This window comes from Rhinatrema bivittatum, chromosome 4 (genome assembly GCF_901001135.1).
Source record: "Rhinatrema bivittatum chromosome 4, aRhiBiv1.1, whole genome shotgun sequence".
Lineage (NCBI taxonomy): Eukaryota > Metazoa > Chordata > Amphibia > Gymnophiona > Rhinatrematidae > Rhinatrema > Rhinatrema bivittatum.
The window spans coordinates 1,422,264-1,439,576 of record NC_042618.1 but is presented as its reverse complement, the minus strand read 5'-3'; the positions used below and the strand labels follow the sequence as shown (position 1 = coordinate 1,439,576).

The 17,313-nt window shown below is 45.1% G+C and overlaps 1 protein-coding gene across 6 annotated transcripts in view; it reads left to right on the top strand.

The window, feature by feature from the left end:
- The window catches only part of POMT2 (protein O-mannosyltransferase 2), a 128,303-nt gene that overhangs the window by 55,699 nt on the left and 55,291 nt on the right, over positions 1–17,313 (top strand). For all 6 annotated transcript variants that reach the window (XM_029597641.1, XM_029597639.1, XM_029597638.1 and 3 more), the window contains 2 exons: positions 862–944; positions 11,173–11,282. In XM_029597641.1, coding sequence (XP_029453501.1) covers positions 862–944; positions 11,173–11,282 — 193 coding nt within the window. The remainder of the gene's footprint in view (positions 1–861; positions 945–11,172; positions 11,283–17,313) is intronic.

The window sequence follows — 17,313 nt, the reverse complement described above, 5'->3', positions numbered from 1 at the left end:
TCTCATGAATAGCAGGGTCTAGTGTCAATATCTAGTCAGGTATATCCTGTTCAGCAGGCTCGCAAAAGCTAAGTATACATTTTTGCTTTAAATATCTGAAATTAGGTAAAAAAAAAAAAGTTCTATATTTTGCGTTGTTGGTGAGCCTTTGAGAGGTTGCTCAGATTTAAGCACTGAATAGTATAATGTGTGGATTATTAGATATTGATTAACAGTGCAAAATGAGAGGATAAAAAAAAAAAACTTCACCTAACAGAAATCTGCTTTTTCTTGGGGTGAGGTTATCACAAAAACACCTCTGCCTCCAACTGCTAGATGAGGGGATTAAACCCACAGGTTCTTGACTGGTGGAGCAGAATAAAGGAGAGGAAATTATCAGGTAAGTCTTAACTTCTTCTTTCTCTACCACATGTACTTTGGCTCGTCCAGTTGGGTCCCTGAGAAATTTCTTGTGGGTATATTTGCATGATATGCTGAAACTTTGAGACTGTTTTTAGCAGACATATTGGGCCTAACCAGGAAGTTACATGGCTAGATCCCCATACCCCTACATAGTGGCCAAATCTGGACATCTAGATGGACTCTTTGTGGGTGTTAACTGTTATTGGGGAAAAAAAGTTAGCTGGCTGTCCCGTGTTTCCCAAAAAAGCTTGGCCTGAATTTAGTCAGCTATCTTAGGAGCTCTGAGCGCTGTTGAAAATTGGTCCCCTAATGCCTTAGAGCCTGCTAAAGTTTATAAGACAGCTGAATGTGTAAATACTATACAGCTCTATTAGCTGCAAAGTATGCTTGTGATAATCAGGGCATTACTTCAGCCTGGTCTTGCTGTGGGTCCCTCAGCACCGTTGTTTCTCTCCCTAGTGGTCCTGGCGATGGATTTTTCAGCTCTGCCTTCCAGTCTCGACTGATCGGAAACAACCTGCACAATGCCTCCATGCCAGAGTGTAAGTACTGCTGTCCACGCCCATAAAATATCCTGCCTGCTTTGGCCTGAACCACTGTTCCTTAAAGGAAGCCCTTGCCATGGTGACTTTGGGTTGTGTCACTGCTTGATGCAGTGGGGCCCTGTGAACGTGTGTGCTGAGCTTTTAGACGTGGGAGGAGAAGAGCAGCTTCCCTGTAACCCGGAAGGATGCGAGTGGCTGGGACTGAGATCCGTACAGGACGCGTTTCAGAATGGCTACAAGGCCTGGAAGCTCATTTTGAAAAGCCCCCTGCGGGTTTTCTCTTTGAAAACTGGGTGGGCGATGCAGCGCGGGCTTTCCTACCCACATTTCCACCCTTTCCCCCAGCTGATCCTGGGTGCTGTGAGCAGCGGGGGCACTCTGCCCCTTGCCCCCCCACAGGTACTTTTCAGCGGCTTTGGTTCCGGTTGAGCTGGAAACCCAATGGAGCAGGAAGAGACTACCAGTGCCCAAAAAAATAGGAAAGGAAGGAAAGCCTCTGCCCTCCTTGATTACGGGATGTGGGGATAGAACGCACTCCAAATTTGGAGCAGATTAAGGGAGCAGCGTTCAGACTCAGCGTACTTTTTACCCGCAGGTATGCGTGGGCTTTCATGCTGAAACCTGCTGCAGGTACCCAGTGCTTGTGTTTCTTTGCACCTGCTTTTTCCGGGGGTAGGTTCTGCTGGAAAAATACAAACTGCCTACTCGCGCACTTATGTTCCCCTGCCTGTCCCTGCACTCTGGCTCAGTGCATCTGCTCATTATCTTACCTCCTCTCGTCCATCCGTTGCAGACTTTCAGCTGCACTGAGGGAGGGTAACTTTCACTCAATTGAATGTGCTGCTTTTTACCTGCAGAAACGGCTTTGGACATTGTCCTCTAAAATATTCAAATCTCAAAACACTTGGCCACTGAGAGGGGGCAGCCCACATTGCTCCTTGTAGTATATAGGAGGTAATGGGGCGCTGTTCCTGCCACTCTGTGCTGCCTGAAGGGTCTCTTTTTTTGCAATCCTAGACTGGTCATCGAAACAGTAAATAAATTCACTAAATCTGGGGTTCAGGGATGCAGTGCGTGGAGCAGGACGTGAGGCATCTCTGCTCTGGAGACAGTCTCTCTTCATCAACCTCTATAATCAGGCCTTAAAATTGCAATGAAAAACACACATTTTTTATTTATTTATTTATTAGTGGTTTTTTATATACCGCTCATCGTTTGGAACATCTGATCAGTTTACAGTATAACAGCAAAATTGAGCAACAGGCTTTACATTTAACTTAGTGATTAACAATGTAGGCAGAAGGAAGAAGGTGGTTGAGTAACAAGAGCGAGGTGGGAGATAACTAACTCCAAACTATATACAGATATTTACAGCTGGAATATGGGTAAGCGTGAGTAGCTGTATCAGTTAGGGGGGGGGGGGGGGAAAGGGAGTTAGGTGAAGGCTTGCCTGAAGAGCCAGGTTTTGAGGTTTTGTTTAAATTTTGTTCAGGTAAAGGCCCTGGCTTCATTGAACTGTAACTTGGGCAAAATATCACCTCGAACAGTGAAGAAAGAAGAAGAGAAAGTGAAGCCAGTGGAAATCAAGATGGGGGAGAAGAATGTGGGGGCCGGAATCAGGCCTTTGAGTGCAGTGGTTGTGATAAATTATATAATTCAAGCTGGAATAGGTATCTGAAGTTCATAAGAACATAAGAAAATGCCATACTGGGTCAGACCAAGGGTCCATCAAGCCCAGCATCCTGTTTCCAACAGTGGCCAATCCAGGCCATAAGAACCTGGCAAGTACCCAAACACTAAGAAGATCCCATGCTACTGATGCAATTAATAGCAGTGGATATTCCCTAATTAAACTTGATTAATAGCAGTTAATGGACTTCTCCTCCAAGAACTTATCCAATCCTTTTTTAAACCCAGCTAAACTAACTGCACTAACCACATCCTCTGGCAACAAATTCCAGAGTTTAATTGTGCGTTGAGTAAAAAAGAACTTTCTCCGATTAGTTTTAAATGTGCCCCATGCTAACTTCATGGAGTGCCCCCTAGTCTTTCTATTATCCGAAAGAGTAAATAACCGATTCACATCTACCCGTTCTAGACCTCTCATGTACTCTGCAGCCCTAGACCTTGCGTCTGTAAAAGAATCTGTACACAGGTATGAAAAGAAGACCTTAAAAAGAGGTCCAGGAGAGAGAAGATTTGTGAATATCCCCAAAACTGGGATAGAGACACAGTTTCCTGGAAATATAGCTCCCAGGTGATGAACTGAAAATTCACTGCGTGCTGCCAGTGACCTACGGATGAGAGTGAATTTGGCTTAAGTCGGTGACCCAGGCTGTCACAGGAGACATGAGGTATTGTGGACTTGGATTTTCTGCAGTGAGATATGAATAGTTTGTGGGCTTGTAAAAATTCAAATAAATTATATGGCAGCTTTTGTAATATTCTTTAAACTGTGACTATCCAACACGCTGGCAACTGTGATGTGTTACTACAGCATGTGAATCAGGATACAGCCAAGAAATATCTACGTCTGCATTGTTGCAGTGAATGCTTAAGTGGAGTCCCGTTGGAACTCTCTTATGCTGGACAATGTTTTCTGCAAGCAAGTTGGGCCTCATGCAGAAGATTGCTCTGAGGACAAAAACCAGCTTGGATAATGGTGTGCAGAGAAGGAAATCTTGGTGATGGGAGTTATTTTGTGGCATTGACTTGGAAAGGAAAGACATTTTGTTGTGGCGGCTCTGCAGGGTTTCTCTTTATGTATCTATGGCTTCTTAAAGGTTGTAGAAGTAGAGAATGGATCAGGGTGGAAAGTGGGTGGTGACTTACCTTCCCTCTTTCTAAAATCAGGAACCAATTTGGTTGTCAGAGTTGGTAGGATGGGGAAAAGAGGGGTGAGTGAAGTAGGAGAGGGAGAATGAGGGGGTGGGTAACGGGTGCAAGTGTTGATGGAACAGGGGACTAAGTGAAGATATATATGGAGGATGCAATATAAGGTGACACAAGGTAAGGACCTTAAAAGAGGGGAGATCAAGGCTGTTTCTTGCCTTTTATCCTGGAGGAAGAGATTTCCACATTGATGGGACTGATCCCAAGAGAGTCCTTTCTCTGGTACTAGCGAGGTGGTGGTCCTTAAGTGGCAAGATTATCAAATGGGCGAGAAGGGATGTAGGGGTCAGATGTTGCTCAGGTAGAGGGCAGCACAGCTGTTTTCGGCCAGAGCCGAGATTTGAAATGTAAGCCAGTGTAGGGATTTTAAAATGGGTATGATCCTGTCAAACCTTTTTTCTTCAGTAGCATGCAAGCTGCTGCATTCTGTAGGAGCTGCAGGTGCTGGGTGAGGTGATGATGTGTTTTTCTTTTTTGGGGGGGATCCTGTCAAACCTTTTTTCTTCAGTAGCATGCAAGCTGCTGCATTCTGTAGGAGCTGCAGGTGCTGGGTGAGGTGATGATGTGTTTTTCTTTTTTGGGGGGGATCCTGTCAAACCTTTTTTCTTCAGTAGCATGCAAGCTGCTGCATTCTGTAGGAGCTGCAGGTGCTGGGTGAGGTGTTGATGTGTTTTTTCTTTTTGGGGGGGGATCCTGTCAAACCTTTTTTCTTCAGTAGCATGCAAGCTGCTGCATTCTGTAGGAGCTGCAGGTGCTGGGTGAGGTGATGATGTGTTTTTCTTTTTTGGGGGGGATCCTGTCAAACCTTTTTTCTTCAGTAGCATGCAAGCTGCTGCATTCTGTAGGAGCTGCAGGTGCTGGGTGAGGTGATGATGTGTTTTTCTTTTTTGGGGGGGATCCTGTCAAACCTTTTTTCTTCAGTAGCATGCAAGCTGCTGCATTCTGTAGGAGCTGCAGGTGCTGGGTGAGGTGATGATGTGTTTTTCTTTTTTGGGGGGGATCCTGTCAAACCTTTTTTCTTCAGTAGCATGCAAGCTGCTGCATTCTGTAGGAGCTGCAGGTGCTGGGTGAGGTGATGATGTGTTTTTCTTTTTTGGGGGGGATCCTGTCAAACCTTTTTTCTTCAGTAGCATGCAAGCTGCTGCATTCTGTAGGAGCTGCAGGTGCTGGGTGAGGTGATGATGTGTTTTTCTTTTTTGGGGGGGATCCTGTCAAACCTTTTTTCTTCAGTAGCATGCAAGCTGCTGCATTCTGTAGGAGCTGCAGGTGCTGGGTGAGGTGATGATGTGTTTTTTCTTTTTTGGGGGGGATCCTGTCAAACCTTTTTTCTTCAGTAGCATGCAAGCTGCTGCATTCTGTAGGAGCTGCAGGTGCTGGGTGAGGTGATGTGTTTTTCTTTTTTGGGGGGGATCCTGTCAAACCTTTTTTCTTCAGTAGCATGCAAGCTGCTGCATTCTGTAGGAGCTGCAGGTGCTGGGTGAGGTGATGATGTGTTTTTCTTTTTTGGGGGGGATCCTTTCAAACCTTTTTTCTTCAGTAGCATGCAAGCTGCTGCATTCTGTAGGAGCTGCAGGTGCTGGGTGAGGTGATGATGTGTTTTTCTTTTTTGGGGGGGATCCTGTCAAACCTTTTTCTTCAGTAGCATGCAAGCTGCTGCATTCTGTAGGAGCTGCAGGTGCTGGGTGAGGTGATGATGTGTTTTTCTTTTTTGGGGGGGATCCTGTCAAACCTTTTTTCTTCAGTAGCATGCAAGCTGCTGCATTCTGTAGGAGCTGCAGGTGCTGGGTGAGGTGATGATGTGTTTTTCTTTTTTGGGGGGGATCCTGTCAAACCTTTTTTCTTCAGTAGCATGCAAGCTGCTGCATTCTGTAGGAGCTGCAGGTGCTGGGTGAGGTGATGATGTGTTTTTCTTTTTTGGGGGGGATCCTGTCAAACCTTTTTTCTTCAGTAGCATGCAAGCTGCTGCATTCTGTAGGAGCTGCAGGTGCTGGGTGAGGTGATGATGTGTTTTTCTTTTTTGGGGGGGATCCTGTCAAACCTTTTTTCTTCAGTAGCATGCAAGCTGCTGCATTCTGTAGGAGCTGCAGGTGCTGGGTGAGGTGATGATGTGTTTTTCTTTTTTGGGGGGGATCCTGTCAAACCTTTTTTCTTCAGTAGCATGCAAGCTGCTGCATTCTGTAGGAGCTGCAGGTGCTGGGTGAGGTGATGATGTGTTTTTCTTTTTTGGGGGGGATCCTGTCAAACCTTTTTTCTTCAGTAGCATGCAAGCTGCTGCATTCTGTAGGAGCTGCAGGTGCTGGGTGAGGTGATGATGTGTTTTTCTTTTTTGGGGGGGATCCTGTCAAACCTTTTTTCTTCAGTAGCATGCAAGCTGCTGCATTCTGTAGGAGCTGCAGGTGCTGGGTGAGGTGATGATGTGTTTTTCTTTTTTGGGGGGGATCCTGTCAAACCTTTTTTCTTCAGTAGCATGCAAGCTGCTGCATTCTGTAGGAGCTGCAGGTGCTGGGTGAGGTGATGATGTGTTTTTCTTTTTTGGGGGGGATCCTTTCAAACCTTTTTTCTTCAGTAGCATGCAAGCTGCTGCATTCTGTAGGAGCTGCAGGTGCTGGGTGAGGTGATGATGTGTTTTTCTTTTTTGGGGGGGATCCTGTCAAACCTTTTTTCTTCAGTAGCATGCAAGCTGCTGCATTCTGTAGGAGCTGCAGGTGCTGGGTGAGGTGATGATGTGTTTTTCTTTTTTGGGGGGGATCCTGTCAAACCTTTTTTCTTCAGTAGCATGCAAGCTGCTGCATTCTGTAGGAGCTGCAGGTGCTGGGTGAGGTGATGATGTGTTTTTCTTTTTTGGGGGGGATCCTGTCAAACCTTTTTTTCTTCAGTAGCATGCAAGCTGCTGCATTCTGTAGGAGCTGCAGGTGCTGGGTGAGGTGATGATGTGTTTTTCTTTTTTGGGGGGGATCCTGTCAAACCTTTTTCTTCAGTAGCATGCAAGCTGCTGCATTCTGTAGGAGCTGCAGGTGCTGGGTGAGGTGATGATGTGTTTTTCTTTTTTGGGGGGGATCCTGTCAAACCTTTTTTCTTCAGTAGCATGCAAGCTGCTGCATTCTGTAGGAGCTGCAGGTGCTGGGTGAGGTGATGATGTGTTTTTCTTTTTTGGGGGGGATCCTGTCAAACCTTTTTTCTTCAGTAGCATGCAAGCTGCTGCATTCTGTAGGAGCTGCAGGTGCTGGGTGAGGTGATGATGTGTTTTTCTTTTTTGGGGGGGATCCTGTCAAACCTTTTTTCTTCAGTAGCATGCAAGCTGCTGCATTCTGTAGGAGCTGCAGGTGCTGGGTGAGGTGATGATGTGTTTTTCTTTTTTGGGGGGGATCCTGTCAAACCTTTTTTCTTCAGTAGCATGCAAGCTGCTGCATTCTGTAGGAGCTGCAGGTGCTGGGTGAGGTGATGATGTGTTTTTCTTTTTTGGGGGGGATCCTGTCAAACCTTTTTTCTTCAGTAGCATGCAAGCTGCTGCATTCTGTAGGAGCTGCAGGTGCTGGGTGAGGTGATGATGTGTTTTTCTTTTTTGGGGGGGATCCTGTCAAACCTTTTTTCTTCAGTAGCATGCAAGCTGCTGCATTCTGTAGGAGCTGCAGGTGCTGGGTGAGGTGATGATGTGTTTTTCTTTTTTGGGGGGGATCCTGTCAAACCTTTTTTCTTCAGTAGCATGCAAGCTGCTGCATTCTGTAGGAGCTGCAGGTGCTGGGTGAGGTGATGATGTGTTTTTCTTTTTTGGGGGGGGATCCTGTCAAACCTTTTTCTTCAGTAGCATGCAAGCTGCTGCATTCTGTAGGAGCTGCAGGTGCTGGGTGAGGTGATGATGTGTTTTTCTTTTTTGGGGGGGATCCTGTCAAACCTTTTTTCTTCAGTAGCATGCAAGCTGCTGCATTCTGTAGGAGCTGCAGGTGCTGGGTGAGGTGATGATGTGTTTTTCTTTTTTGGGGGGGATCCTGTCAAACCTTTTTTCTTCAGTAGCATGCAAGCTGCTGCATTCTGTAGGAGCTGCAGGTGCTGGGTGAGGTGATGATGTGTTTTTCTTTTTTGGGGGGGATCCTGTCAAACCTTTTTTCTTCAGTAGCATGCAAGCTGCTGCATTCTGTAGGAGCTGCAGGTGCTGGGTGAGGTGATGATGTGTTTTTCTTTTTTGGGGGGGATCCTGTCAAACCTTTTTTCTTCAGTAGCATGCAAGCTGCTGCATTCTGTAGGAGCTGCAGGTGCTGGGTGAGGTGATGATGTGTTTTTCTTTTTTGGGGGGGATCCTTTCAAACCTTTTTTCTTCAGTAGCATGCAAGCTGCTGCATTCTGTAGGAGCTGCAGGTGCTGGGTGAGGTGATGATGTGTTTTTCTTTTTTGGGGGGGGATCCTGTCAAACCTTTTTTCTTCAGTAGCATGCAAGCTGCTGCATTCTGTAGGAGCTGCAGGTGCTGGGTGAGGTGATGATGTGTTTTTCTTTTTTGGGGGGGATCCTGTCAAACCTTTTTTCTTCAGTAGCATGCAAGCTGCTGCATTCTGTAGGAGCTGCAGGTGCTGGGTGAGGTGATGAGGTGTTTTTCTTTTTTGGGGGGGATCCTGTCAAACCTTTTTTCTTCAGTAGCATGCAAGCTGCTGCATTCTGTAGGAGCTGCAGGTGCTGGGTGAGGTGATGTGTTTTTCTTTTTTGGGGGGGATCCTGTCAAACCTTTTTTCTTCAGTAGCATGCAAGCTGCTGCATTCTGTAGGAGCTGCAGGTGCTGGGTGAGGTGATGATGTGTTTTTCTTTTTTGGGGGGGATCCTTTCAAACCTTTTTTCTTCAGTAGCATGCAAGCTGCTGCATTCTGTAGGAGCTGCAGGTGCTGGGTGAGGTGATGATGTGTTTTTCTTTTTTGGGGGGGATCCTGTCAAACCTTTTTTCTTCAGTAGCATGCAAGCTGCTGCATTCTGTAGGAGCTGCAGGTGCTGGGTGAGGTGATGATGTGTTTTTTCTTTTTTGGGGGGGATCCTGTCAAACCTTTTTTCTTCAGTAGCATGCAAGCTGCTGCATTCTGTAGGAGCTGCAGGTGCTGGGTGAGGTGATGATGTGTTTTTCTTTTTTTGGGGGGGATCCTGTCAAACCTTTTTTCTTCAGTAGCATGCAAGCTGCTGCATTCTGTAGGAGCTGCAGGTGCTGGGTGAGGTGATGATGTGTTTTTCTTTTTTGGGGGGGATCCTGTCAAACCTTTTTTCTTCAGTAGCATGCAAGCTGCTGCATTCTGTAGGAGCTGCAGGTGCTGGGTGAGGTGATGATGTGTTTTTTCTTTTTTGGGGGGGATCCTGTCAAACCTTTTTTCTTCAGTAGCATGCAAGCTGCTGCATTCTGTAGGAGCTGCAGGTGCTGGGTGAGGTGATGATGTGTTTTTCTTTTTTGGGGGGGGATCCTGTCAAACCTTTTTTCTTCAGTAGCATGCAAGCTGCTGCATTCTGTAGGAGCTGCAGGTGCTGGGTGAGGTGATGATGTGTTTTTCTTTTTTGGGGGGGATCCTGTCAAAACCTTTTTTCTTCAGTAGCATGCAAGCTGCTGCATTCTGTAGGAGCTGCAGGTGCTGGGTGAGGTGATGATGTGTTTTTCTTTTTTGGGGGGGATCCTGTCAAACCTTTTTTCTTCAGTAGCATGCAAGCTGCTGCATTCTGTAGGAGCTGCAGGTGCTGGGTGAGGTGATGATGTGTTTTTCTTTTTTGGGGGGGATCCTGTCAAACCTTTTTTTCTTCAGTAGCATGCAAGCTGCTGCATTCTGTAGGAGCTGCAGGTGCTGGGTGAGGTGATGATGTGTTTTTTCTTTTTGGGGGGGATCCTGTCAAACCTTTTTTCTTCAGTAGCATGCAAGCTGCTGCATTCTGTAGGAGCTGCAGGTGCTGGGTGAGGTGATGATGTGTTTTTCTTTTTTGGGGGGGATCCTGTCAAACCTTTTTTCTTCAGTAGCATGCAAGCTGCTGCATTCTGTAGGAGCTGCAGGTGCTGGGTGAGGTGATGATGTGTTTTTCTTTTTTGGGGGGGATCCTGTCAAACCTTTTTTTCTTCAGTAGCATGCAAGCTGCTGCATTCTGTAGGAGCTGCAGGTGCTGGGTGAGGTGATGTGTTTTTTCTTTTTTGGGGGGGATCCTGTCAAACCTTTTTTCTTCAGTAGCATGCAAGCTGCTGCATTCTGTAGGAGCTGCAGGTGCTGGGTGAGGTGATGATGTGTTTTTTCTTTTTTGGGGGGGGATCCTTTCAAACCTTTTTTCTTCAGTAGCATGCAAGCTGCTGCATTCTGTAGGAGCTGCAGGTGCTGGGTGAGGTGATGATGTGTTTTTCTTTTTTGGGGGGGATCCTGTCAAACCTTTTTTCTTCAGTAGCATGCAAGCTGCTGCATTCTGTAGGAGCTGCAGGTGCTGGGTGAGGTGATGATGTGTTTTTCTTTTTTGGGGGGGATCCTGTCAAACCTTTTTTCTTCAGTAGCATGCAAGCTGCTGCATTCTGTAGGAGCTGCAGGTGCTGGGTGAGGTGATGATGTGTTTTTCTTTTTTTGGGGGGGATCCTGTCAAACCTTTTTTCTTCAGTAGCATGCAAGCTGCTGCATTCTGTAGGAGCTGCAGGTGCTGGGTGAGGTGATGATGTGTTTTTCTTTTTTGGGGGGGGATCCTGTCAAACCTTTTTTCTTCAGTAGCATGCAAGCTGCTGCATTCTGTAGGAGCTGCAGGTGCTGGGTGAGGTGATGATGTGTTTTTCTTTTTTGGGGGGGGGGGGGGGGGGGATCCTGATGTACAGTGAATTACAGTAGTTGAGAAGGGAGGTTGTACAGCCCTAGATGACCGTGGCAAAAGCTGAGCAATCTAAGAAGGGGTGGAGATAGCAAAGTTGGAAGAATGCTGCCTTGACCTGAGGCTGAAAGGTGGGCTTGGAGTCTAGCGGATACAAAGAAATTCAAGGCAGAATTAAAAACCTGGCTTTTTAAGCGTGCTTTTATGGAAAGCAAATAGATTTTAGAACTGTTTTTAGGAAAGTGCTGCTATTTATATTGACTTTAGTATAGAGTAACATGAGTAGTATTTTATTAATTATTGTATGTATTTAGTATTGTTCTTAGCATTAGAATTTTAGTACTTATTTATTGTTTTATTATGCCGATTTGTTTCTAGTTTAATTAACGTATGTGTGTTTATTGTAAACCGATATGATGGAACCCCGATATGTCGGCATATAAAGAATAATAAACTATAAACTCAGTAATGGGAATTCTGTAGATTGTTGTTCATAAGGAAATCAATGGCAGTTTGTCTTAGGTTTGTCACCTTCTTTTCTAGACTTGGCTTATGGGTCTGTCATTACTTTGAAGAATCTTCGAACAGCAGGAGGGTATCTGCACTCTCACTGGCACCTGTACCCAGAGGGTGTGGGGGCACACCAACAACAGGTCAGTGTCTGTACCCAGAGCGTGCGATGCTCTTCCAGACTGCAGAAAGACATAGCTGGTAGCAATCAATGAGTGCCTCTCAATGCTGTGCTTGGGGGACTTTGCAGGCTGGCATGCTTTCTAGTGAAGTTTGTTCCTGCTGGCAGTCACCTCTACCATGTCAAAGCCGACAGGGTGGGTGCCAGATGCAGCCTTCTGCCTTTCTTTATCTTGTGAAGCTGAGAGTGTTAGCCTGGAAGTGCAGTGATTACATCTGTCTGGGCACTTACTACAGTTTCCTTTCTAATATTCTGTAGGAATTAAGGGTGAGTTACTTTGTTTTGTTTATATTTTTATAATTTATATTAAGCCTAAATCTACATAATATAGGATGCACATAAATAAAACCATCTTAAGAGGAAAAATTTAATGTACAGCCTAGTGTAAGTCTTTATATTTATTTATTTATTTAAGATTTTTATATACCGGCATTCATGATACAATCACATCTTGCCGGTTTACATATAACAGGGGTGTACAATGAACAACAGTGTAACCTGTGGAAGTGAGCAGTTACAAATAACAAGGGAATTAAAACTTGGGAGAAGAGAAGAAAAAAGGAGAGGATAACTTTAGATAAAGATATTTACATTAGATAAATATATTTACAATATCTATAATATAAGCTATAGATATTACATGGAGAAGGGGTACAAGATGGTACAAGAGTCATAAATTTTAGAACCAAAAAAAGAACAGTGAATGATCCAAAGGTCCATAAAGAAAATGCATTACACAGAACCAGATGTTGGGGAAGAATAAACTGGCAATGATAGAACTAAATTTTGCATGGACCATATCTATTCTCTTGTGAAAGGGATTCTACAGTTTTGGATTACCTGACATTAAAATCAGATAACATACATCACCAGTTTAGATAAAGGGAGCAGACTGCACTCTTCTTGAAGTGACTAATGATATTTTTCAAATATACAATGGTTCTATAGATGTTATATTTTAGTTTTAAGTTTATGGTTCAACAGAGTAAATTACTCTTGTTACAAGGGTAGCGTTCAGGGCCAGTGCGACAGGTGTGCAAACCATGCATTTGCACAGGGCGGCAACTCCATGGGGGTGGCGTCTCATACCAGAGTTGGGTTAGTGCAGCGCGTGGTGATGGAAGAATGACAGACCTGCTTATCCTCCTCCTCGCGTGCTCCTCTGTACAAGAAGCAGGACGAACCACATACCACGTGGAAATGCAGTCTAGATCCTCCCTCCCCAGAATTCCCTATAAGACATGCTCAGCCTCTGCTTAGCGGCACAGTTCTTAAACAGAAAGTACACATGGGGATGACCTGTGAGTCAGAGCACTCGGCTCTGTGGCAACGCCGCCCCTCACATGGATTTCCTAGGTAACAGGAAACCCATGTGTAAGAAGAGGACTGAGTGCTCCCGCTTACAGATCCAGATCAGCCTCGTGGTCACTTTGTTTTCTTGCTGCTACCTTTTTGGCAGTGCAGCCTTTGTGCAAAACCCTTCCGGCCGTCTAGTCCCAGGTCTTCCTGGATCAGGTGACTGGGAGAAGTCAGGATTCGGGGCCTTGGGGAGATGCTGGGTGGGGGAAGGGAATTGTTGAGAGAGTGGCGGGAGTTGGGGGGGTGGGGGGGAAAGGGTTGTGAGGAGAGGAAAAATACCAGATGGGAATAGTGAAGGAGCGAATGTGGAAGATGCTGGAAAGAGGGGAAAGGGGGTTGTTGAAAGAGGAGAGATGCTGGGTGGGGGCTGTGGAGGAGAGGGGAGATGCTGGAAAAGGGGTTTTGGAAGAGGGGAGAGTGGGGGTTGTTGAGGAAAGATGGGAGGTTCTGGGTGTGGTTGTGGATGGGAAGGGGGAGAATGATGGGAGATAGTGGGGAGAGAGAGGGGAATGGGAGATGCTGGGAAAGGGGACGAGAGGAGGATTCTGAGTAGGGGGTGGGGAGAGAGATTCAGGGCAGCAGGAAGTTCTTTGTCAGATGTAGGGATGGCATGAAAAACACAGGAGGAAAGAGGAGAGACAGAAAATGGACAGAAAAACCCGAAGAAAACTGATGCGAGAGAAGCAGAGAAGACCAGGAATAACACGATTAAAGAAAATGTCTAGACAACAAACGGGCTGATACAGTAAAAACGCGGGAGAGCGGGCGCGCACAAGCCACTCTCCTGTGCACGCGATTCAGTATTTTAATTTATTTTAATTAGGGCTGGCGGTAAAAAGAGGGCCCAGTTTAAAATTTTTTTAAAAATTTTTTTTACTTTTTTAAACTTTCGAGACCTCCGACTTAATATCGCCATGATATTAAGTCAGAGGCTGCACAGAAAAGCAGTTTTTACCTTTGGGTCGGCGCTAATTTCTGAAAGTAAAATGTGCGGCTTGGCTGCACATTTTACTTTCTGTATCATGTGGGAATAACTAATAGCGCCCGCAACATGCATTTGCATGTTGCGGGCGCTATTAGGTTCGGGGGGGTTGGATGTGCGTCCAATCGTGGGGTAACAGTGAGCTCCACCGGAGCGCAATGTACTGTATTGGCCCGAAAGAGAGAAAAAATTGTATTTCACTTTTGTGATTGAAATAAGTAGGTCTTATATTTTTGTTTAATATAAGAGAATATGTATTTCTGTTTGTATTTCTCCAGGTTGCCCTGCGTATAGAGTTGGGCTTCTTGGGGGGAGGGGGTCCCATTTCATTTTTGTCTTAATATTTCAAACTTGTAGTCACTTATTCTGTATTTGGTGAGGTGCTGTGCATGTGTGACTGAGGCGAGGGATTCTGCTAGTGAACGCCAGTCCTCAAGTGCCACAAATGGGCCAGGTTTTCAGGATTTTCACTATGAATATGTATGATTATAGATTTGCATACAATGGAGGCAGTGCATGTAAATATTACTCATGCATATCATTGTAGATATCCTGAACCTGGCCCGTTTGTGGCACTCGAGGACTGGAGACTGGAGTTCGCCATCTAAGGGAGTAATTGGCCAGGTTTCAGTTGACCTCCCCTTCCTTGAAACATCCCTCATCTGTCACCCATCTCCCACAGCGGTTACAGAATGGTTTACAGTGGGCTCTGGCAGAACCAGACATGTGACAAGCAGGCACCCACCTTCTCCAAGCTTACAGCGACTTGTACCTCAACCCCCATTGCCACAGAGTGGTCAGATATCCAGGATTCAAAAACTCAGAATCAGTTGGATGACAGTAGGCTCTGGCAGGATGAGACCGGTGAAGAGCAGTCACCCACTTTCCACAATGTTACCCCTACATAATGCTTTTTCTACATTGGAGATAGAAGAAACCTCAGCAATAGATTTTGTTGTGGTTTCTAAAAGAGAAGTCACCCATTGCACCCTAATGCCCTGCAACACACCCAAATATCATAAAAGAAAGCTGCTTCTGCTGGCAGACTCAGTAATCAGAGGAACCAAATTGGGAGCACGTTTTGATGGTGACACAATACTTAAATGCATTCCAGGATCCGCAGCCAGTGGACATGCAGACCGGATAGTCCAAGTCATTGAAGAAGAAAATAGGAACTGTGATATCAGTGGTATCATCCATCTGGAGATCAATGACTTCAATAGAAATGGTATCCATGAAATTCAAAAAGATTTCCATAATCTAGGCATGAAGATAAGAAACTCCGCAAAGGCTATTTGCATTTTCAGAAGTATTACCTGTTCATGGAGCAGGAGATAAGAGGCTTTGCCATATAAATAATTCAATACCTGGCTCAAATCTTGGTGTACAGGAAATGGTTTTGGATACATTGGAGGCTGGGATTGTGTATGGAGCAATAAAAGGCTTTATGGTAAGGATGGCCTACATTTATCTGCAGCAGGAAGAAGGATGCTAAGTGAGAAATTCAGATCTTATATTAATAGATGCTTAAAGTATGGGGATGGTAGGAGATGGCCCTTGAAATTGTCTTGTCACCCCCCAAACAATACAAACACTACAGGACATGCGAAGTGACAATAACAAAAATCATTCAGCTCAAAAAAACAGAAACATAGCAAGGGAGAAAAATTAGAAAGCTGTGACTACAAATGCTCGTAGTTTTGGGCAATAAAGTCCCAGACCTGCAGGCCTTAATGGTGGAGGTAGACTGGGAAGCTGTTGCCGTCACGGAGACCTGGTTCACAGATTCTCATGACTGGGATGCGGCCATAGTGGGCTATAACTTGTTAAGGAATGACAGAAAGGACAAAAAAGGGGGAGGAGTAGCAATTTATGTCAAAAATAAGGCTATTCCATAAGGAGGAGATGGCAGCACTGATAACTCTGGTAATTTTAGCTTTAACCCTTTGAGCCAGTTGTACCTGAATTCCGGGACAGCCTAATATCAATATCACCCGTTATCCCGGTAAACCGCTTCATTATACAAAACTGCATGAATAACCAGTACTAAAATTAAAAATAGCACATTTGACAAATTATTGGTTTTCCCGAGGAGCTTAGGGTTGACGGGTTTATCGCCATAGGAACCTAAGATTCAAAGGGTTAAGACTTACAGAAAGTAAGATTGAGGAGCCTCCAGAATGGGTCCCCATTTTGAAGGGTATGCAAGGGCCTTCCCATTGTACCCAGAGATAGAGACAATGGTGACATCTGATGGAAGATGCTAAAGGCAGGATATGACACTTGGGAATTTTTAGTAAGTTATTTCCCTTGCTGATGGAGTCACAAGAATACATCCACCTATGGTTGTTAGAAGAGGCGATGGTTACCGCCGTCTCTAGGAAGACTACTATTCCAATGGAAGGCGGCAGTGCTTTAAAGCATCCTCAGGGTAGAAAAATTGAATTGATTTTAAAGCATGTATTTTTGGCAGATTCCTTCACACTACAAGTGCCATTTGTGTAAGCTCTGTAGTTAGAGCCTTACTGTGCTGTATTGCGCAGCTCATGGGAAATGAGGGCTCTGCAAGTCTAGTCAACATTGGTCTATTTGTCAGATAGTTTGTATGATCTGATAAGTGTTTGCAAGGTCGTTAGCTTACTCAGTGTGTGCACAAAAACTGCTTTGGCTCTGTAACTGGGCAGCAGATACTTGGTCTAAATCCCATCTGAGTGGCCTAACCTTCAAGGGTAAATAATTCTTTGAGGAAGAGCTAGAACATTTGATGAATCTAGGTCTCAGCATCTTCCTGAGAATACATTCAGATTAAATTGCCAAGCCTTTAGAGGACAGAATCAATTTTCTGAATCCAGAAGGTATCTGCCTGACAAACAATATACACCCCAAGCTACAAGAGTGAAAGGAAGAATGCAGTCCCTTTGGGGAACTAGAAACCACGCTCCAAATCAACTAAGCCATCAAATGCCACATGGGCTTCTCAAAGAGGCCCTGCCGATTCACTCTTCGGTTATGCCTATAGGGAGCAGGCTTCAAACATATTACAAAGAGTGGATTCAAATTATAACAGACTAATAAGTCTAAGGTATAATTCAGAATGGATATGCCCCGGAGTTTGTGGTACCAGGAAAGGAATGCTTTGCGATATCACCTGTCCATTCTCCAAGCAAAGTGCCTGCAAGTCACTCAACATTAAACAAGTTAATGCTGCAAGTGTTATGCTCTGTACCAATCCGGGAACAGCGAAGAGGTGGTTGTTCGATATATTTTGTCATCCCAAAGAAGAATGATTGATTCAGACCAATATTGGATCTAAAATGGGTAAATATAAGCTCACTTATGCAACATCAGATTTAATGGCAACCCACAAAAACACAAAGGTGAAGAACTTTTACATTTGTCACAGAGCATTTGGCAGCGAGGTGATAGATGCGCTAGTACAAAGGTAGCCAGGGGAGAAGCTGTTGTATGTGCCCCCACCATGGCCACTGATACGATGTATAATAAAGAAGATAGAGAAGGAAGGAGCATATGTAGTCTTAGTGGTGCTGGATTAGCCTAGGAGACCTCAACTCAAGGGTCTACTACATCAGGGACCAATAGAATTGGAGGATCCGTCTCCATTCTTGCTCACGCCTTGGCTCTTGAGAGGGCA